Source organism: Ylistrum balloti, unplaced genomic scaffold (assembly GCF_031769215.1).
Source record: "Ylistrum balloti isolate Yb309-2 unplaced genomic scaffold, AGI_CSIRO_Ybal_v1 Utg369588, whole genome shotgun sequence".
Lineage (NCBI taxonomy): Eukaryota > Metazoa > Mollusca > Bivalvia > Pectinida > Pectinidae > Ylistrum > Ylistrum balloti.
Window position 1 is genome coordinate 645,461 of NW_026781875.1, and position 22,912 is coordinate 668,372.

General features: G+C 35.4%; 1 protein-coding gene across 1 annotated transcript; it reads right to left on the reverse strand.

Annotated features, from left to right (window-relative positions):
• Positions 1-1,370: 1,370 nt before the first annotated feature.
• On the reverse strand, positions 1,371-12,970 carry LOC132544447 (hemicentin-1-like). Its single transcript, XM_060208049.1, has 9 exons — positions 12,934-12,970; positions 11,930-12,292; positions 8,237-8,569; positions 5,872-6,159; positions 4,823-5,110; positions 2,827-3,078; positions 2,036-2,332; positions 1,663-1,705; positions 1,371-1,476 (listed from the first exon to the last, which is right to left on the reverse strand). Exons 1-9 carry the CDS (start codon positions 12,968-12,970, stop codon positions 1,371-1,373), a joined length of 2,007 nt encoding a protein of 668 aa, XP_060064032.1.
• Between the last annotated feature and the right edge of the window lie 9,942 nt (positions 12,971-22,912).

Genomic DNA, 22,912 nt, shown 5'->3' on the forward strand with positions numbered 1-22,912 from the left:
AATATGCTAAATGCGAGGGATATTGTTGCTGTTAGCATTGCTTATGGACATTTTTAGTCAGATATATTTTCATTTCATTTTTAAAATTACAATAACGAATTGATTGAATGATTCCTCTACCGGCATTAAGACGTTAATAATGTAAATAATAGGTCAATAAATGTAGACTATTTTCAAGTGGTCAGTCAAATATATTTGGCTTGTTAGAGGCATAGAACGCCAACTTTGTAAACTGACCCATTTCTAGTTCAATTAACGATCTGCAATGTTCGAGAATAATTTGATATCATATAAAAGAAAATTGTAAATGTATTTCCGATATTGAATAACTATAGAATATCTAATCATTCCTAATTGAGTTCACTCAGGTAGATAAAAATTAAATTATAAAAATATTTACTCATTCCAATAAAAGAAAGGAGCACTAAAACGATTACACTATAATGATCGAACAGTGTCCCTCTGCCAAAGAGGCAGAACATTTTTCAGAATTTAGAATTGTATATGTATTATGATGTTTTTGCAACTCTACGTTGATAGAAAAATCAATTGGATTGGTGTTAGGAAGAACGACCACATTCTTTTCTGTTAAGTAGGTAATAGTGCCTTTATCTTTTCGTCCAATGTATGCTTGTATGTTGATGTCATAGATTGTTGTTGCCAAACTTGAGCAAATAGATGAGACACGGGGAATGGTATAGACAAATACAATCTGGCTTTCTGGGCAAGAAAGAATTAAAAAACCAATTAGCGTATAGACGGACAATTGATGGGAGAAAACAAAAAGAAATATATGCTTTACTTTCATGTAGTTTCATTGGTCAATCTAGAACAGATGATCTAGACACTACCTGTCAATTACTTACCTACTATTTTAAACGAGAATTTAAATACGAGTTCCGGGATAACATCATTGATGACAGTCAGCTTGTAATCTCCAATCTGGTAGATTTGAAAAGAAGGGAAATATAAATTCACTTTGTATCCGAGTCGCGATATGATTTTGCCGTAGAAGGCGTCCAACACTGTTTCTGATGTAAAAGTAATCGTGAGATTCTGTGTAGATGTCAGGCGTTCCTCCTTACTGATAAACATTTCTGTTGGTGCAGGATGGCTGATGAATAAAAGTGATTTCCGATATTGCTGACCCTTGTTGGGGAAATCCATCGATCCTCCTTCAATTAGTCTTGGCCTACCTTAACAACAAAATAAATATACTGACTAGCATTGACATTGATTACGTTCTGAGTATTAGTACATATATCATATATATATATCATACATATTAATGGAAAAGAAACTGCGCCAGTTGTATAATCATACACAAAATACTTTTTGAACATGTAATCGGTTAATCAGGATTGAAACTCCTAGTCACGAAAGGGAAGGGGATGGAGATCCAGTTTTGCCAGTTCAATACTGTGGATGTTGATCTGTTGAGTAGCCAAGTCAAATATGAGGTCGCATATTGTCTTGCTTCAAAAATAATGTTATATTCTATTACACATAAAAGGAGGTATGTGAAGACCTATGATTTTGTCACGGTAGCTAAGACCGTCAAGTTGGCTATAACATAAAGGGTCTATATATTAGTTGCGATGCAACGCCACACCACAATGTTCCCTCTGCCAACCAGACGACGGTGAAATGCACTATTTTTACTGTAACCGTGGCATGGCCGCTGGAAACCCGAATGCGACTGTCACTGTTATCAAGGTAAAATTTGCACTGATCTGCAAATATTACGTCAGCCCAGTTGATGATTTGTAAATGTCTAAGCCCAGTTAATGATTTGTAAACATGTTTTAGCAAAATGTTCTCCAAAAAAGCACATGGCAAGCCACTGCAACTCTGTGACTTTGAAGCATGAAATTCGACTAAAACATGCGCTGACCATTGAAGCGTAACTAATCCAACAATCCAACAGATTTTATTTTATCTAGAAAAAATAATATAAGTCTTTTTTTCCCCAGAAATATTTACGTTTACACCGTTTTCGCTGTTAGTAAATATAGTTAGTTAAGACATGAATTACCTCTAACATCAAAGACAGCTGTTCCTGTCTGTGTCAGCTGACCATTCCTTCCCGTGATGGAGTTCTGTACCTGACATGTGTAGGTACCGATGTCCTGATACGACACCGTGTCTAGTGTGAGAGTTCTCCCTTGGGTCTTCTCGTCACCAGTAAGGGTCCTGATAAGGGTGTTGTCATATTTATGTACCCAGTTACCAAACGTGTACGAGTTAGGGACACCAGACGCATTACATGTCATCACCAATGACCGAACATCTTCAGTGGAATTCTGAGCCAGCAAAGTGACATCCGGGGCATCTGTAATCATTACAATAAAATACGGTTATAAATTAATACAAATCCATACCAAAGTCATTCCCATGTGCATTTACTTGAATTTTTATTTTACATAATGCTTCCTGGTGTACAAGGCTAGTCTGAGGACAGAATATGTTACAACATACCGGCGATAGTAAAGTTATTTCATCAATATGGTTTATATTACCAGCAACATCTACTTCACACAAAAAAAGAAATCAGTTATACGATGCCCTTCTGAACGAAACAGGAAAGCACAGTCAAAGTATTGATCTATAGGAAATTGAGAAATACAGACCAATACTTCAACTTCCAGTCTCATCAACCTTACACAAGACATTTAGAGTTTTATAATTCTTTCTCGATGGATGTGACATGATTTTAACAGGATATAAAGACAAACTGGTTATACTCACAATCTATCACAAGGATGACCACAGATCAGCTATACTTACTCTGTATTATGAGGTTCTGGACAGATTGGTTATACTCACACTGTACCACGAGGTTGAGAACAGACTGAGTTTGTAGTGTCCCGAACTTTGATGATGACGATGTGACTTTACATGTGTACAGCCCGGCTTTGTCCCTGTTGATGGACAGGAAGTTCAAGACATTGTTAGATGACAAATTCTGGGGTAACCAGGTAACAACAGGTGTTGGTTTACCTACAGCTGTACAGGTACACTGGTAGTTATCTGTCTCATTAACCTTTACCTGACAGTCAGATGTTAACACAGGGGCGACTGTAAAAGGAGATATATAGATACAATAATTAATAACTACACTAAAAGTTGACTGTTTCATTTACCTTTACTTACCAGTCTGACGTTAACCACTGTAGAAGGAAAAAACAGTTCAAAAGTCCAATTCAGATCAGTCCCAAAATCAAATAGACAAAGCTCACAACCAAAATGATCAACCAGAGTACCTTTCAATTCAGTTTGTCAACATTACTACAAAATTTCAGTGCAATGGAACCAGTGGAACTGAAGAGGAATCCTATTTGAAAATATTTGTTCCTAATGGCATTGATAGTGACCATATTCAACTTAAGACTGAAAACAATATCAACACCTGTCGGACCAATGCATGAATGAGAGGCAAGTTGAAACTGATTTACAATGGTGGAAGAACTTTGAATTAGGTGCTGTTCAGGAAAAACATTATTCCACAATAATATTACAAGCCTGGATTATGGCTGTTAATATCAGGCAATCAATACGCTCATGGGGCCTACATCGATTAGCTAAGTCAGCTAACAAAACATTTCAAAATTTCATTCTCACAATTACATTTTGTGACTCACTGACCTACAGAACAAAATAGAACAACATCTTTGTATGGAATGAAATTTTTAAGCACTTACAACATTTCACCATTCAGAATCGAATTTCTCAGATGTCTGGCTCCTGATTTATACAGCCAGGTATGCTTCAGACCAAATAGGAACAGAATAAAGTCATTCGAGCAAAACAAGGAGGATCTTAACAACCTTTCTATATTTCCCTGGACCCTGCTCTTCCACTCCAGGGAGTCATTCTTTCAGGTGTTGAAGAATCTGCTCTAAGGGAGGGAGTCAACATTTGACCCTCACTTCAACTTCTCTTATTTTATCACCATACATAAATATAAACCATATCTGCATCAATGATAAGTCATTGTTATTACTGACAGTCATTATGGACCTCCTTGTGTAAATCACATATTTGGCGTAGCAAGTATTTGGTTTCACGTTAACATGCATAGAGAGCAATGAATCCGTTTACACTTCCATTTAATTTATATAAACGATATCATGATATCACAAACAAATTTGCTAGACATAAATTTCTTTCAAATTCAGACATCTTTAGAGCTTTGTTTGATACAAATCACCCCACGTACGATCTCCATGTTAGCCGACGGAAGGGTTTAGGTTGGAGTGAATAAAAAGATAAACCCATCCTACCCTCCATCATGTTTACTTGCCATTATGATTACACGCTCAAGTGTAACGTGAGGTTCAAACCCCCTCTTTAGTGAACTGTGACTCCCCATTGCAATTTCTATATAGTATAAAACTAACCTCCTCACAAGAAAGAATGTGAGACCCACACGAACTTTGGTAAAGCAACCTCAGACACTTCCATTCATAAACAGTATATGAATTTACCATATCTGGGTGATTAGAAGACCAGTTTTGAAATTTGAGCCAATTAGATCCTTTTTTTGGTTCTGCCTCTCAGACCCCTGAGGGGAGGGGAGTACTTCAATACAATGAACTGCTTAGATCGGATTGTCTTTAGCTAGGATATGTTTCTGCAAATTTTTAGTGAAATCAGTTCAAGAGTTTTTGAGCAGCAAAAAATGTTTAGTTTTGTCTCATGTGACCTAAAATGCGGAAACAAAAACTGTTTAGGGAGGTAGACGCAACCCATGGACAAGGGATGATTTAAACAGCCTGCCTACTGATGATGATATGTTGATGAAATGTGTATTTAAACTTACATTGTACATCTAACGTGATTTGGGACTCTGGAGCTGATCCTTTGATGTCAGTGAAAGCGTTATCTGCCCTACACTTGTATACCCGTCCGTCATCACTGCTGACCGGTGGTCCAAACATAATCACTTGGGAGGTCAGAGAATTGACCACTAAACCGTCCCTGTGCCATGTGTACCGTGTAGGAGATGGGTTACCATTTGTAGTGTCACAGGACAGACGGCCAACGTAATCTTCTCTGGCCAGCCAGGGGAAAGGGTCTGTCACAGTCAGGGCTCTAATCTGTGGGGCAACTGTAAAATACAACATTACTATCAGACATTGTTGAATATATTTTGATATTGGAGATATCAGATGATTAATAGTTATATAAACACAATAACTATCACAGTAGACTTACAGTAGACGTTGACGACCTCGGTGTGAGGTGATCAACAGTTATATAAACACAATAACTATCACAATAGACTTACAGTACGTTGAAGACCTCGGTGTGAGGTGATCAACAGTTATATAAACACAATAACTACCACAGTAGACTTACAGTAGACGTTGAAGACCTCGGTGTGAGATGATCAACAGTTATATAAACACAATAACTATCACAGTAGACTTATAGTAGACGTTGACGACCTCGGTGTGAGGTGATCAACAGTTATATAAACACAATAACTATCACAATAGACTTACAGTAGACGTTGAAGACCTCGGTGTGAGGTGATCAACAGTTATATAAACACAATAACTACCACAGTAGACTTACAGTAGACGTTGAAGACCTCGGTGTGAGATGATCAACAGTTATATAAACACAATAACTATCACAGTAGACTTATAGTAGACGTTGACGACCTCGGTGTGAGGTGATCAACAGTTATATAAACACAATAACTATCACAATAGACTTACAGTAGACGTTGAAGACCTCGGTGTGAGATGATCAACAGTTATATAAACACAATAACTATAGCAGCAGACTCACAGTAGACGTTAAAAACCTCGGTGTGAGGTGATCACAGTTATATAAACACAAGAAGTATCACAGTAGACTTACAGTAGACGTTGAAAACCTCGGTGTGAGTACTTGTGAAACCCTGTACATGATGAGTAGCTGTACATGTGCAGTTGGCACCATTATAGAAAGGTGTCAGAGTGATTCTCAGAACAGAGATGGCCGTGTCCGATGTGTCGCTCGGCGAAGACATAACACTTTGGCCTGGACACATCCATGACAGAGTAGCGATTGGGTTACCTCCCCTTATACTACATCGCAGGTCAATGTCATCATCATCATATACAGGGTCAGTGTTTCCGGTCACAGTGAGTGGATGAGTCGGAGGATCTAAGGATAAAAATGTTCATTTATTACTTAACTTTTGTGATGATCACCAGATATTCTATTGTTAAAACACTGTACTTCACTTAAGGAGTTGGTAGGATCAGGTCCATTTTTGGGCCAACCTCATATTTGACAGGTTACCTGGTATGCCTGTACTCATTTCAAAACAAATCTTGGATTACAATGTCAACCATTTCCTTCGTTACGCTGACCGGAAATATTCTTATCATAGCTAAACACATCTCACAAGCATATGGGAAATATCATTTTTTTTATCCCAAAATGAATTTTTTTTAAATTGTATTGTCAGCTTTAAGATTATTACATTTTAGTGTAAAATTGCAAATTGAGGACACATAGAATTACATGTACAACTTAAGTATGTTTAATGAAGATATTAGTTGCAACATACTCACACGTTAACATTTTAATGTGGTTTTTGAATTCTGTCTACTAGTTTCGCTTCTATCACAAAGGACAAAATTTCCCAAAATTGTCCCCCTGAAGTACTCTCAGGGAGGAAAAATATTAAATGTGACGTCATAGACAATTGACCAAATCTTCCAAGACTCATTAATTTCTACCAGTTCATTATGTAAATGACTATTCGCACAATGAAATTGAAAATTAAACAGAGAATATAAAAATTCAATAGTGTATTTATTTCTCCTTTCTGTCCATTGTTTACTTTTGTGTTTTTCATCCAAGCTATAAGAGGTCGAAGTTGGTGTCAGTATCCGATTCCTGTGGGGCTACTCTTATTCTAAGTCCTGTGGGAATGTTACCAATTATAATGCTTCTCTCGTACAAATTGGACGGATAATCTTCTATTCACTCTAAAATGTAGTACTGATTACACCCGTTTAAACATGACTTCCATACATCCTAGATTTTAAACTCAACTTTTTTTTCATGAATGGTGGTGAATGAATTCAACATTTTCAAGAGTAACACTACATAGAAGGTTCATGAGACGGATTTGAAAGACCAATATATGAAAGAGGCAAAACAGGCCTAAAATAAATTACTCTACAGCTTACATAGAACACATTGTTGGTTCACCTAGACATTTTCTGCAAACCTGCAATCATATTCTTTATATATGCGCGTCAAAATTGTCATTACTTCAGATATATCACTTGTTGAAAAAGCAAGCCAAAGGCCCAATATCGAGACCTTTGACATTTTAGTTATTGAGGAGAAGTAATATAAATATTTTAACACATTGGAAACCTTGGCCTTGAAAGTGCCATTCATATAAAAAAAAAGTGGGCTGACATAGGCCTAATATCATCATCCTTGGTTGTTGAGAAGAAGTCATTTCAAGATTTAAACATATTTGGTCCCTGTGACCTTTCAACCAGATCAAGGTCATACCTATTCACTAGAGGTCAAATCAACTTTCTGAATCTAAGTAATTATTCCCCACTCCTAGTGATGTTTCAGTCTAAATTTGGTTGAAATCAATTCAAGCATTCAAGAAAAATTATCTGGGACTGATCATAAAACGCTGATTAAGGTGCCATTCCATGGCTGAATTTGTACAAGTAAATTTCCAATCTGGACGAGTAAATTTTTTTCAGTCCACTAGTCCTGTGCGTAGTGGTTTAAAATATTTTTTTCAGACCCCTGATTACAGTAGGAAAACCGTCAAGAGTCATTACTGCTTGATGACTACTATATGATAGGTATAAAAACCTTACAACGTTGATCACTGCACAGTAGTCTGACCTATTGAAGTCTTGTCATCATCAACCCTCCCCTCCTGAAAACAACTCACTTCACTCTTAATACCTAAAAGCATGTCTAGTGTTCACATCCGTTTCTTTTATTCTGTACTCCGTTTAATACGATTCGGTATGGACAAAACATGCATCACATGACCAAATTATTTTTTCAGGTATAGTCACATGATTCTCATAAGCAAATTGGCAGCAAATATCATACAATCAAAATTTAAAAGTATTAACAAAATCTGCAAAGGTGAGTGCACGAAATAAAGTGATTTACAATATATTATACAACAATGAATAAAGGAATTATTTTGCTATACACAACATTGCTATCAGTTTGTACTTACATCTCACATTGAGTGAAACTTCATTTGACTTTATCGTTGTAGAAGTACTTCCTGTCCATCCACCGTCGGTAACGCAGTATACGGCCCGTCCATTGTCCTCCTTTGATGGTACATATGACAGAACACTGGTAGTAGATAGAGCTGAGTGTTGAGCGTCATACGACACAGAAATGTTGGAGGTAATCATCTGTGGCTGACCACTGACCATTCGATACCATGTGACATTGGCTGTAGGTCGACTGTGGGGCTGCGTGACACAGGTTAAGGTGGTGTTGGTACCGACATCTACAGTCACTGTGGTGGGAGGGGAGATAATCACTGATGCCACAGGAACTGTAATATATACATATAATGTTAATGTCACATCAGTCTACAGTAACAATGATGGAAGGGGAGATAATCACTGATGTCACAGGAACTGTAATATATACATATAATGTTAATGTCACATCAATCTACAGTCACAGTTTTGGAAGGGGAGATAATCACGGATTTCACAGGAACTGCAATATATACGTACAGGAAATATCAATATTACGTCAGTCAAACGTTTGGATACCATCATATTTTATTACTATACATTCTGAAACTATTAATTAATTAAAATGGTGAAAAATTCACCATAAAGATAATGGATAACAAATAAGATTAACGTAGGGAATCTCTGACCCGCTCCTAGTCATATATATATATATCCATTGATTCAACAGGACTGACATAACACGAGTTGACAATACCACATATACAACACATACATTGTGTATATGTATATATCCTGTTACCAGTACAGCTGTCTTTTCGTCAGCAGTTTTTTTATTCGACACTCGTTTCTGCTTTAAGTTATCATTACTGATTGATATTATTCAATTATCTAGTTTCTATTGCTAATATGATTGAAATGTGTTGATAACAGAATGTTGGCAATCTTGTGATTCTAATTAGGGCTTTTCACTAAGTGGTGAAAAGACCTATTGTTTTTGTTCGGTTTTTTTATTATTATTCTTATTATTATTATTCTTATTCTTCTTCCAATTTTGTGGGTTCGTAATCTTGTTTCGAAATATATAGATATACAGTCTATTCACCTGTATGTAGAAACGTATATGAACTTGTCGATGCCGTTATTTTAAGTAGGTCAAAAATCCAATATGGCCGCCATGACGTCATAAGTTAAAAACTTAAAAACGGCAATATCTCGAAAACCGTTGATTATACAGAGTTTGTGCAGTTATATTATTTGTAGAGAATTTCCTTATCTAAATTTTTGTCATGACATGATATCAGAAAATATGTCCAATAAAAAATTGAAATTTTCTTCTTCAGATCGATGCAGAACGTCCTTCCGATGAATTTAGTGTTTTCAGTTCTTTTGAAACGTTTACCATTTCCGCTGTACGCCATTTTGAAAATTTCCTTTGATCTTTTAAAAATGCCGACTAATAGGAAAAACTCGTTCTAGAACAATATTGAAGGGCTATATTTTATCAAATTGTTACTGAGAAGATTTCCCCAGATATCTTCTACCATTTAGTGAGATTTACAAATTCATCGGAAAAACAAAATGGCCGCCATGACGTCATTTCCGATTTTACTTAAAATGCCGTAACTCAAGAACTGTTAAAGCTAGTGAGCTCAGTTTTAATCATATTATGTAAATTAATAAGAAAGGACTTTTCCCAACATAAAAACTGGGATCGAAGGTCAACTTCCGGTAATCGGTAGGGGTCAAAGTTGAAAAGTGCTATTAAGGGTACCAATCTTTGAAAAACTTCATCTCAAGTTCTAAAAGGCCTAGAGGCTTGATATTTCATATAGAAGAAGGATATGTAACTGGAAACAAAGTTTGATAATATAAATGACCTTGACCCACTTTCAAGGTCACAGAGGTCAATTAGCTAAAAATCGTTAAATGCCAGTTTCTCAATTTCTAGAAGGCACATAATGATGAAAATTGATTATAAACCTTCTGTAGACACTTCCTATTGATTGTCATAAGAAAAACTTCCTTAAAAGTTCAACTTCCGGTTTTCGGTAGGGCACAAACTTGGAAAGAGCTATTTAGGGTACCAATCTTTGAAAAACTTCTTCTCAAGTTCTAGAAGGCCTAGATGCTTGATATTTCATATACAGGAAGGATGTGTAACCGACAACAAAGTTTGATAATATCAATGACCTTGACCCACTTTCAAGGTCACAGATGTCAATTAACTAAAAATCGTTAAATGAAAGTTTCTCAATTTCTAGAATGCATACAATGATGAAAATTGATTATAAACCTTCTCTGCAGACTTCCTAGTGATTGTTATAAGGAAAACTTCCCTCTAAATGTCGACTTCCGTTTTCAAAAGGTGTCAAAGTTCAAATATACAAAATAGGGTACCAGTGTTCAACAATCTTCTTGTCAAGTTTCACAAGGTCTAGAGAACTAATATTGGGGATATATTGATCATCAGATGTTACATTATAAGGCTTGCAAATATGAATAACCTTGACCGACATTCAAGGTCACATGGGTCAAATATATTTGAACCTTTAAAAAGTGTATTTCTTCGTTATTATGTAGTTATATCACCTAAATGTTTCAAGATTCAAAGTTCATCTTTGGATATGTTGTAGAGACTAACAAACAAGGAATCTTTCTCATATATCGTTATCAGGATACATGTCAACTTCCGGTCAACTTGTCGTCAAAGAAGTGAAAAGCCCCCCAAATTGTTAACAACAATTTCTAGTTGTCATTGACATTTTTGTTGTTATTTAAGGTTTTAGTGTTTTGATCATCAGACATTTGAATAAATCGATTTGGAGGATTTCCAGAGTCACTCAGCTTCAGGAAAAGATACACTGTAACTTAAATAAGGTAGTGTCTCGCCTATTAAGTTTTTAATTCGTAATATTCTCTCAGTTTCTACATACATCAGATTTTTTAATGAGTCCTTACAAAGAAAATGACGAATATCCTCATCTTTTGAAAATACTTTTGACATTATTTTTTATTATCATTATCATTCCATAACCAGTCATGTTATCAATATCAATAATTGGTGTATCAAACCTCATGCCTGATCAGATAAGGATGAATTAAGACAAACATCGTTCATCGGGACCATTTAAAGGTATCCCCGGTAACTACAACAAGCATTTTCTTTACTTGGCTTCATGGTACATCTTATTCGTCCTCTGATTTGCAATGAACCCTTACTTACGGTAAAATAGCAATTATCACTTTGCCTTTCTAATGTGGTTTAAATTAACTCATCATAACAGAGCTTTAGTAATATCTTATTGACTTTTCAGAATATTTGCATACAAGGCTTTTAACAAAAGATCAATTTTCTTGATATTTTCACCATATACATGTCATGACCATCGTATAGCATTCAAATCTACATTACGTCTTTAAACAGGAAATGCAGGATATAATTACAACTTGACAGTCTTGCACAAAATCTAGGTTAGTGAGTTGATGAAGCGATGATTATTGTCATCTTTGTTTTGTTTTTAATCGCGTGTGAAGTCTTGTGATGTACAATTAGGGAAAACAGAAGAAATTCATTTTTAAAAAAGCAGAAGAAATGACAGTTGTCTAACTTCTACATTTTGTCATGTCCATGCTACCTTGGCTTAACATTAATATTTCTCTAGACTTTATAGAACCAATGCGCTGGTACCAAGTATGTATCTGATACTTACCAACAACGTCCACTGTAGTCGTGTCTGTCTGTGTTGTACTGTCAGAGGTGTTATTTCTCCCCTCACACGTCCATCTGTCGCCGTGACTGTAACTATTGGCGGGAATCTGGATCTCCATTGTCCTTGTATCTCTGTTACAGGAGAAAGTGTAGGATGGTCCGTTTGGTGGTGTATCCGGACATGTTGTCCCAAAATTCATAAATAATGTACCCAACGAACCATCATCATCATTCAATCTATAGTTAACAGAAGCCAATTGGCCAGTGTAGTCAGCTGACCACTGACACGTGATACTTAGGGTCTCACCAGACAGGACATTAGCTGTAGGGGACGGACTGACCACCACAGATAATCCAGTCACATCTGTAACAAAAAGGAAGATGGAATAGGCGACAGCAATGTATGATTTATCACTGACCCATATATATGTTTTCTATAAGTCTAAACTATAGTGACATTCTAGCAACGCGTTCACACATTTTCAGTTTGTTTTTTAAAGTAGATGTACAATGTACTGGTTTATAAAACCAGCGTAGTATCTTTATTTTCCTTTATATAAAGAATGACGCCTTGATGCAAACGAAGTATAAATATATGATGTCGTATGATGTGATTGTGTTTAAAAAAATCATTCTCCTTGTAATCCTTACAATTAAAACCTAAATGCAATAAAACAGATTTTACAATAAACACATAGATAAAACATCACGGTCGTCGTGCTAGACGTTGTCAAGTGACGGTCTAATACGTAACACAGGTTTCAAAACATACAGTTTGTTGAAAAGTATAGGTTTCATAGTCATCATAGTGATCTCATTGGGAAATATTCTATTTTTGTGCGATATGAATTTGGAGGTTTTTGTTGCTCGTTAGTTTGCCTGTTGGTTCCGTTGTTACATATCATGTTCGCTGTTGAGGACCTGACATTACTCACTTCGATTGGCCACGATTTACATTAACAGGTGTCGTCGAAGAAGCAGAAGACGTTTGCTCTTCCGGAATACCTGGTTTCTCTCCTTGTAATTTTCCAGCAGTGTCCATGTAAATCTTTTTTCAGATATTGCCCCAGTGTTGTGGAATTTGAGTTTGGAGTAGGATTATGTTGATATGTTTGTTTAGTATACTTCAATTACCAAACAAATTATTTCAACTTATACCAATCACTTTGTATTAGTCCGCGTGTAATCTCGCGAAGGGTCTAACTTTTGTAGGAAACTTATCATGTACGTATCTATTTAGTTTGCAAAAGATTTTCTTTCATACCAGTATGAAACTTAAACATATTCCTATCAAAGCTTAAATTAATAAAGGATTTGTTTCCCTTTTTATGAATGACAAGCAGTTATGTTTCATAGAGTTTGGTGGAAACGCTGATAATTTTTTAAATTAGTGTAAAAAATATATATATATATATTATGTCATTTGTTTTTCATGTATTTGGGTGTTCTGTTAAGATTTAAAACCATCTTCATAGATCACCGATGTAAGACAGAAGTTTTTTTTCAAACAATTCTAAATAAATTGTCACAATCTTTATCAGTGTTGTCGTTCTCAGTTGGTGTCTCTAAATCTGTGATCCCTTTTGCCAAAACCAGAGAAAATATTTTTTTTTATTTTCACTGTGAAAATATCACTCATGTTTTCACTGTGAAACAAAGTCTTATATTTCACTCCGAAAAAATATAACAAACATAAAATACACTGTGTTTGACTACATCTACAAAAATATGATAAATAGGTTTATTTTCATTTTCTACGATCATTAAAGTATGTTAGTATCTTTTAAAGCAATAAAGGCATTAATGTGACCTAGTGTTGACAACCAGGGAGTATTGAAAAGCGTAAATGACGAACAGACAATTCCCTAGTACTCAAACTAAGACATGTTTTTCCTACTCGGATGTACAATTTAGTGTTAATATAGGTAAGCGAAAACTACAAGATTAACGTCAAATCATTAATAAGACAGACACCGTGATATGTACGTATACTGACGGTGACAATACATAGGACAATTTAGTTACTATAATTATCGTGACTTACGTCATATCGATCTGAATAATACACCTGGAGTCATACGTATAATGACTCGGGTGTTTTACAAAAATAACCCATTGATACTGAGTGTATGGGAGCAGATCCGTGTTAACAATAAGGGAGTAAAATTTGAATATATGATAATAGGTCGTCGGGTAACGCCGATCTGACTGTCAACACTTATACAAGGTCTTACCTTCAACCGTGATGATCCACAGCCACAATAAACACTGTAATATCATGTCTCGTTTCATGACATCGACAGATTGATAACACAGAGTTCAACTCTCTGCTGTTTACATTTTACTAGCAGGTTACATTATTTAAAAAACTTCCTGGTCTATTTTAAGAATATTTTCCTGAAGCAGTTGTGTCCCTTACACCATACCCGTATACATATACTCAGCAGTGATATTTACCACTGAATAACTAGGACTTAGCTGTTGCTGGTCTTGAATACATAGGAAAAAGGTCCATCACCAAATCGACATTTGATCAATATTCAATCACCTCCTAAACAAACTATAATTGAAATAAACTTTAAATATGATATCGACTGTACGACTTTCTCTGATTTGATAAGATAGAACACACCATAACAACCAATTCTAAGGGAAACGTGAGTAGGAAAAAAACGAATATTCGAGTTCATCACATTAAGGCTAAATATTAACTTGTTTTAACATCAAATTACATTCCTATCTATATTATCGGCTGTAGGAATTAATATTTCTACAACACACTTCAATATATTTACAGATATTTTTCGTTAACAGAACAGTTATAGAAATGACATTTTAGCATGTGTTTTCTGTTACTGGTTATGGGGGAGGGTTTCCTTATTTCGTCACTATAAACATAACTTTTTTTATCTACATATATGTGACGGAGTCATTATTCAGGAAAGCAACGAGTGACAGGGTGGAAGTAAACAAAGCACGGGAAGTTTAGGCATGTGGACAGTGTATCACATGTTTCGCTTGCATGGAGAAGGGACAGATGCATGATCTACATATATACAAAGTATATAGCTCGTGTTTTCTCCTCTCTCTCTCTCTCTCTCTCTCTCTCTCTCTCTCTCTCTCTCTCTCTCTCTCTCTCTCTCTCTCTCTCTCTCTCTCTCTCTCTCTCTCTCTCTCTCTCTCTCTCTCTCTCTCTCTCTCTCTCTCTCTCTCTCTCTCTCTCTCTCAGAAAACAATAATCTTTTATATCATCGTTCAACTCGGCGAATAGTAACTTTCTTAAATCCTCTACTAATTATCTGTCTACTTCAGCCGAGCCAAGCCACACCACTTTCTTAATAGTTACTTACTTATCTTAACACAATGAACATCCGCCTCCCATCACTGGACACTCTCCCTGATTTACACAGCTGACCACTCTGACACTGCTCTCTTATAACCCAATAATTTGAATCACCGGACACTCCATCTGTGTTTCTGTTTAAAATACTTCTCCCCTACTTTCAAAGATAATTCTCTTTAATCATTGTGTTTGCAATTACATACATTTTCACATAGTAACTACCTATACGTATTTCTTCGTTCCATTCTGTGAGGAAAACAAGATCAGACCCACTTAGGTTAGTCTAAAGTTTTATGAACACACTAGCCAGATCTATCTATTTATTCACTTACCAATTTATTTACGGCTTTAAAGTCCAGTACTACGGCCTTTCAATGGAAATCAATTGCAAATTCTTATGTTGTCCCTATAATATAATCTGACAAATAACATTATCAACTATAATTCTATAATTAACTTCATATTTCACACCTCTCACCGTGGAAACGCGTGGATAACATATCATTACAACAGTCGACTGTACACCTAATTCATTTTCTTGAGTAAGTAGCTTCCACCAATGGATTCGGCCAAATCTTGCCTGAAATGAGCTAGAGATGGTCATATCATACTGTCCTTATTTAAGGGATTTGTCCAAAATCAAATATGGCCGCCATGACCGCCAACAAACACATATTTGATCAGATCTTCTGTTCTACTAGTGTCATTGACTTTGGTTATATACATATACTGATATTTAGAAACTGCAATGATCAGTGTTGGTGTTTTTATCACGTTCAATTTCTAAAGTATCAAAAATTGTTTTCGTCATTAAATAATGACTCACTTTGCCAACACTGTTATCCTATAGTGTATAGATCCTTGTATTAAGATGACCGTTAGGGTCCATGAACCCCGCGTTTGCTAATTATTGTTCATCTTTAAATCTAATCACAATAGTGAACACTTAAACAAAAACACAATCTGTCACGAGAAAAAATATTGGTTTACAGGGCGGTATCGTATACCTGCTAAACGACCCGGACGACTTAATTGACTACTGGGTTCATCTCCACTAATTACCCACTACATGCATATATTACTGTGTGACCCCATTTGACCTTTAGAACCACGGTGGAAGATTCATATCAGGTAACACAGTTATACCATGGATAACATGTCTGTCTGATGTCAGGCCAGGTTGTATTAGGATGAGATTTGACGGTCATTTTACGGACACAAGTTCGGACTGTAACAAAGTGCAGTCCAGTGTTCCTTACTGCTCTACTGACCGTGACCAATAGTACTGCTGACCGTGCGGGGGATGGCCATACTGACCATATATAGGAACACGCGCATATTAACACAGACTTACGGTACACAGAACGCCGGTCAAGGATTCCATGGGTACATCGGATATGTATTGTACGTCATCATCTTGTCGTCGGACTGTCATTTATATTCAATCGTGTACAAACTATGTCATTTATACATGTCTATCAAACTACGCACATACCTATTCCATGATATATGGGAAATCTGTATCATTCTAACCATAGTAGTTTTTGCATGTAGCACCATTTTGAAGGGGGTATCGATTTAGTCTTTATTGAAATTTTAGATACTCAGTTTAGAAGAAATTTTGTAGGCTAATCTCGCCGTTTGTGTTACACGTAAGAAGAAGTCTTTTAAAAAGTATTGCCATGCAATTATTGTGAAATCTAACCCCAAACGGAGCGAAAGTAATGAACTTTATAATTAAAGAATAGAATATCTAATAAGTTGTATTTTCAATAAGTATGCAGGGATATATCTTGCACGTACCTGCTTTTTCATGAATGCTTAAAGTTGAAATTTAAAACAAACAAAAATGTGAAACCAAAATTTGAAAAATACATGCCAATGTGTACTATCATGGTATATTATAATCTTCGTCACTTCATTTTCAATATTGAAGATAGACAAGAGTATCAATTGTCTTATTGAAATCTGAATAATCTGCCAAAGAAACATGGCACAGATCTATCGCGAGCTGTGGAGTTTCTCCATACCAAAGCCAAGTTCGAAAATTGACAATATTGCCAATGTGACGTCACGTCGTAGTTGTTGTACAACATTATGTTATAATCTTTACATCTTATTCCCGCTTTTGTTACTTGGGTCCCTAGCTGTAATGTAACAGGTTGTGATATCAAACATCCAAACAGACCTGCAAGAGTGGAAGAGTTTAACTGGATTCCATGTACCTTTACTCGCCATAACAGGGGGAGAGATCCTACTAATAATTTAAAACGTGTGAGAAGATGCAAAGATCATTACAACATACAACGATAAGAAGATTTATTTAAGAATTAAATATATCAACATTTAACAAAGGGAGATAATTTTGAATTTTGTATCTAACAGTGTTTCACAGAAGGATATGTTCGTGCGAATATTTGTGTAAATACTGTACTAGATAGTGTTTTCTTAATAAAGTATATAGCTAAATACATGTATGTATGTGTCTCGTAAGTCAACTATGGCAGGGTATCGATAATTCTAAAATGATTTTTGAGTAAATTAAAAATACATGTATCATTGACAGTTATAAACATGATATAAGCCTGAGTATCTACATGAATTTCAGGAATATTGAGTGATTGTAAGTCGAACTGATCTTAGCCCCCAGACACTGACCAATCACCAGTCGCTGACAGGTGTAGTGGACATTCCTTTGCCTGTATATACCTATATTTACCTGTACAGATATGTACGTAATAGGTGTATCAAGATGTATACAGGGATTCCGTTGCACATTAATTTGTCATTATCATAATAAAGGTAACTATTTTTACAAGTTTTTGTGTAAGTTCGTCTTCTTTTCTGTTACTTTTTTTCGTTATTAATGGGAAATGATAGCCGATAGTAAAAATCAACATCCGTCAGGCATTTTTTCTGCTTATAGTTCTATTGTTTGATATACAAAGGCATGAGTTAAACCTATCTTCACTATTCATCATGTTAGAAGATGTCCGACTTGATCTATTTATTACTTGCAAAAACATAAGAAAAACAAATACGGACAAAATGGATTGAAATGTGTGTGTTCCGTCATCGACATCTGGAACGTCTGCCGTCTCCCTCCTCTTGTGTATACTTACTATCAAGTCGGACAACCATAGGGACTGTTTAATCAAAGTGTGCGTATATAATTCTGTCAAACAAGAGAGGAAAATATCCACTCTCAAAATTCTTTATTACTTTAATCTTTCGAACTTTCAGTATCAAAGATAGAAAATGAAACATAAATGCAGCACAAGTGAAACTATTCTTTCATGATCTCGACTCCGTTTTTTAATTAATCAATTAATCGTTTTAATAGTTATATTTTGGCGTTTTGAATTTCTGTGATTGATATTTCCATAAATGTTATATTAAGTTTTGCCTTTTAAGAGTTCTTTCATAAAAATAATGACAAAGTTCCATAAAAACATATCTTTCTAAATCTCTTCCATCGTAAACAGCTTATGATCTACATCATTGTGTTACATAACTCTAATATCAGTACATCTGTATTATAGTTTCAGAAGCTGAGAACAAAAAATAATAGATTGAAATTTTTTGTCGGTTATAGTTTAAAAAAAAAACATTGACGCACGACACATTAAAAGGATATCCATTGTACATATTCATGTATGTTTTTCTCTTCGGAAATGTTTTATTTTCTCTTTACAAAGTCAAAAATCAGCAAAACTTTCTCAATTATCAAACCATACAAATATCCTTGTTCTAACTGTGTTACCTTTAATTTCTATTTGACGCTATGTTAACTGATAATTGTGTTGTATTTTTGAAATTGCAATTTTTGCACATGTAAATCTTCTCATCAAATATGGACCCTCCAACTTCAACCGACGCAACCGGAAGTGATGTCATAGTCATCAGTGTACCATGATGTGACTGAATCATTCAAGCGCATGTATGATTTATCATTTATTTCATGATAAATCAAGAAGAACTACAATGAAATAATAGACCGTGATCCAAAATACGGTATCTTCAATCATTACAAACGTTACAAGGACTCGTATGTCGTGATGATTAATAAAGGAGTAGACGAGCGGTCAGGATGACTATCCGGAGAGAAACAAATACGTAAACACCTTGACCTCATAACACATCGTGAGGTTGTGAGACCACAGAGGTATTACGATGTTCTGTTCATATGGAGTGTAAACATCGGTCTTTGTCTTGTCATGACAAGAGGGGGAGGTGCATAATTCATCTCTGATATCATAGTTCAACAATTATGATTGTTTTGTTTAATCTCTGTCTTCCAGCCTGGATAAAGGCGTCTGTTGCCGTATGTATCCCTTGAAACTGAAACAATGTACCAGGACATGTAAGGGATTATTAACCCTCATGATTAACTTTCGAGGGTTAATAAATTGCCGTAATGACCTCACATCAAGACACTTTGCATCCGTGACGACATATTTTAATGATATGAAAATTAAAACTAATTTGAATTAAAGTATCATTTGTTTCACTTAAATCGTGACAGGCAGAGAGGAACTTTTGGTTTTTAATCTTTTCCTCGACAAATCCTATTTATCTAAGACATTAATAACAGGTAGTGTTTAGTACAAAGCTAATACGCATGTAAGTAGTTGTTAATGACAAGTTACCTGTATCCGGTAAAATATAACATTACATCTGATAGAATTGATAAATTAACCATCATATTTATTGATTTTAGGTATAATGTTTAATCATTCTTGTTTAAGATAAATCATGAAAAATATATCAAAATACTTTAATGACACCGTTGTTAAAAGTGCTACTTGTACAATGTAAAATGTGCATGGTACCACTGCCGGTTTTACTGGTCAAGAATTTGGACGTTTTGTTCATAATACAAACAGTAAATTCCGTTTGAGAGAGGGGAGTTTTTTTTAAATCTTATTGTTTTTTTCAAAGCATTTTCAAGACATCACAGTACAAAGACACCAATTACCTTACGCACTGGCACACCCATTCACATCATCGTCATCAACATCATCATCATCATCATCATCATCATCACCCTCATTATGACCTCAGAAAACTGAAGATTATACCCTACCTAACAATAGACTCCACTTGTCTAATGCTTCTTTTTCCGTCTACTATTAAACTATGGAATCAATGACCTATCAGCACTAGGCATAGTGAAACACTTTCATCGTTCAATAAATATGTTCTAAACAAAGATCGGTCACTTGTTCCAAATTATTTTCTACTCGGTGATAGAAAAAAATAACATCTTGCAAACCAAGTTAAGAAAAAATGCTAGTGCTCTCAAACGTGACCTATTTCCAGTAAATCTATCTACTAATGAACATTGTACGTGTGGCTCTCCTGTTGTGTTTCGTCAACTTAATGAATACATACCCTTAAACTTAAATTTATCACTGTTTGGTGACATTTCTCTTTCTGAACAAGAAAACCAAACCATATATTTGCATACTCAGCAATATATCCATGAAACAAACAGATTCTAGCAAGAATATTTCTGAATTTCTCTATCCCGCTCTTCCTCACTCTTCTGACGCCATTTATTATATTGTTAATATTTGTGAATGTTATCACTGATATCTTAATGGATGAAATGCGATATAACGTCCGTCTAAAATGAACATGATTTAATAATGGGAAAGCATTTGTAGATGTGTACCAGGTACTGCTCCTTCTCTGTGCAAGCGACTAAGTGGAAACGGATATCCAGGAAGGCAGCGTGTGACAGGGAGGAAGTAAACAAAGCAAATATATGATCTACATATATACAAAGTATATAGCTCGTGTTATACAAACACAAACACCCCCCCCCTCTCTCTCTCTCTCTCTCTCTCTCTCTCTCTCTCTCTCTCTCTCTCTCTCTCTCTCTCTCTCTCTCTCTCTCTCTCTCTCTCTCTCTCTCTCTCTCTCTCTCTCTCTCTCTCTCTCTCTCTCTCTCTCTCTCTCTCTCTCTCTCTCTCTCTCTCTCTCTCTCTCTCTCTCTCTCTCTCTCTCTCTCTCTCTCTCTCTCTCTCTCTCTCTCTCTCTCTCTCTCTCTCTCTCTCTCTCTCTCTCTCTCTCTCTCTCTCTCTCTCTCTCTCTCTCTCTCTCTCTCTCTCTCTCTCTCTCTCTCTCTCTCAGCTTGTTTATGATTGTTTCATAGCTATTTTATACTACCACCTTGTAAATACAATGTGTGTGTATAAATAAGTTTGGAAAGGGCTTTATACAAGGTGTAATCCCAATCCTATTGATACTTATGTGTAATAAAATACTTAAAATTAAAATTAGATTAAAAAAAGAGAAATCAAAAGGAGCCGCGACAACTTAGACGACGAACTTTACATCCGTAGGTAAAAAAACGAGGTGTGTAGTTCGATCCCTGTTCGGATCGGTTTGTATTCCTGATGTGAACGCCCGATGTTTGTAGTTCGATCCCTGTTCGGATCGGTTTGCATTCCTGATGTGAACGCCCGATGGTGGTAGTTCGATCCCTGTTCGGGCCTGTTTCTCAGTAAGCTGAGAGCACAAATCGTCCCATGCTGTGTCCTGTATCCCAATTGTTTGGGTAGCCTACGAGCTTTCTCCATGCTACTCAGTACGTTACTAGAAGGTTCTCAAAAAGCCTAGTATGTTCCCTAGCCGATAAATCCAACAAACATTTCAATTTCAGAATACGATAACTCAGATTAATGTTTTTTAAAACAAGACTGCGGGATTTTTCATTTTTATTTCTTTAAAATATTTACTTAATGTTTAAGGTACAATATGTACCTGTACTGAAAGTATTCGGTAAAATCAACCCGCTGAGGAACTTTATAAGATGACGTAGAGGTCACGTGGTTCAGAACTTAGAGTATCTCTTCTCGTTGTTGGATTTATTTATGTTTCGGACACTAGAACAGAACATCTGTATCGTCATTATCTATCTAAATCGAGGAGAGTGTGTGTCATAGACTATAACTGTTGTCCAGTTCCTTTTGTCTGTAAAATAATGACAATGAAATATTCTGAAATGAAATGGAAAAATACGTATGTGTATTTCTAAACTTTGACTTGTATTTCTAACAACGAGTTCCATACTTTTCTTTATTCATTATTTATCAGAAGGAGCAGAAAAGAAAAATGACGTCCATTTATGAAACTTTCGAAATATTCTGAAAAAAATACATATTTATCTAGTTTAGCAAGATATCTAATGTAAATAATCAGTAGATTCTGAACAATACCGAGCAATAACAAATCATAGTATTTACTTAGAATTCTTTATTTTCGTTATTTTTTTTTTTTTCTTTAAATCTTAATATTTATAAATAACTGAAGTTCAAGTTAACAGAAAAAAATCCTGAAGCTGTCGACGATCATTTTGCATTTATCATAGTTTCATTTCATCTCCGTCATTTGATGTTTCTCTAGATACGATAACTTGTCAAATTAAAATTATGATTCAAATAAATAAAATATGAATAAATTCAGATATTCTGTGACGGATAGGAAATCATTATTTATAGACTCCCAGACAATGCGGATTTTGTTAATTACATACAACACATTACTGAAATCAATACATGTATATATTTTATAACAAAATCGAAGATTTTTACACGGAGCGACAATTCAGGACGACACGGAAGAATGCAGTCA

Bases quoted from the DNA above. Each gene is read 5' to 3' on its own strand.
- LOC132544447 (XM_060208049.1), bottom strand. From the start codon at position 12,970: ATGGACACTGCTGGAAAATTACAAGGAGAGAAACCAG. The intron at 6,160-8,236 runs GTAAGTACAAAC...TTTTATCCTTAG, and splicing joins AGTTTCACTCAATGTGAGAT to ATCCTCCGACTCATCCACTC. The intron at 1,477-1,662 runs GTAAAAATAGTG...TTATTTTTGAAG, and splicing joins GCGGCCATGCCACGGTTACA to CAAGACAATATGCGACCTCA.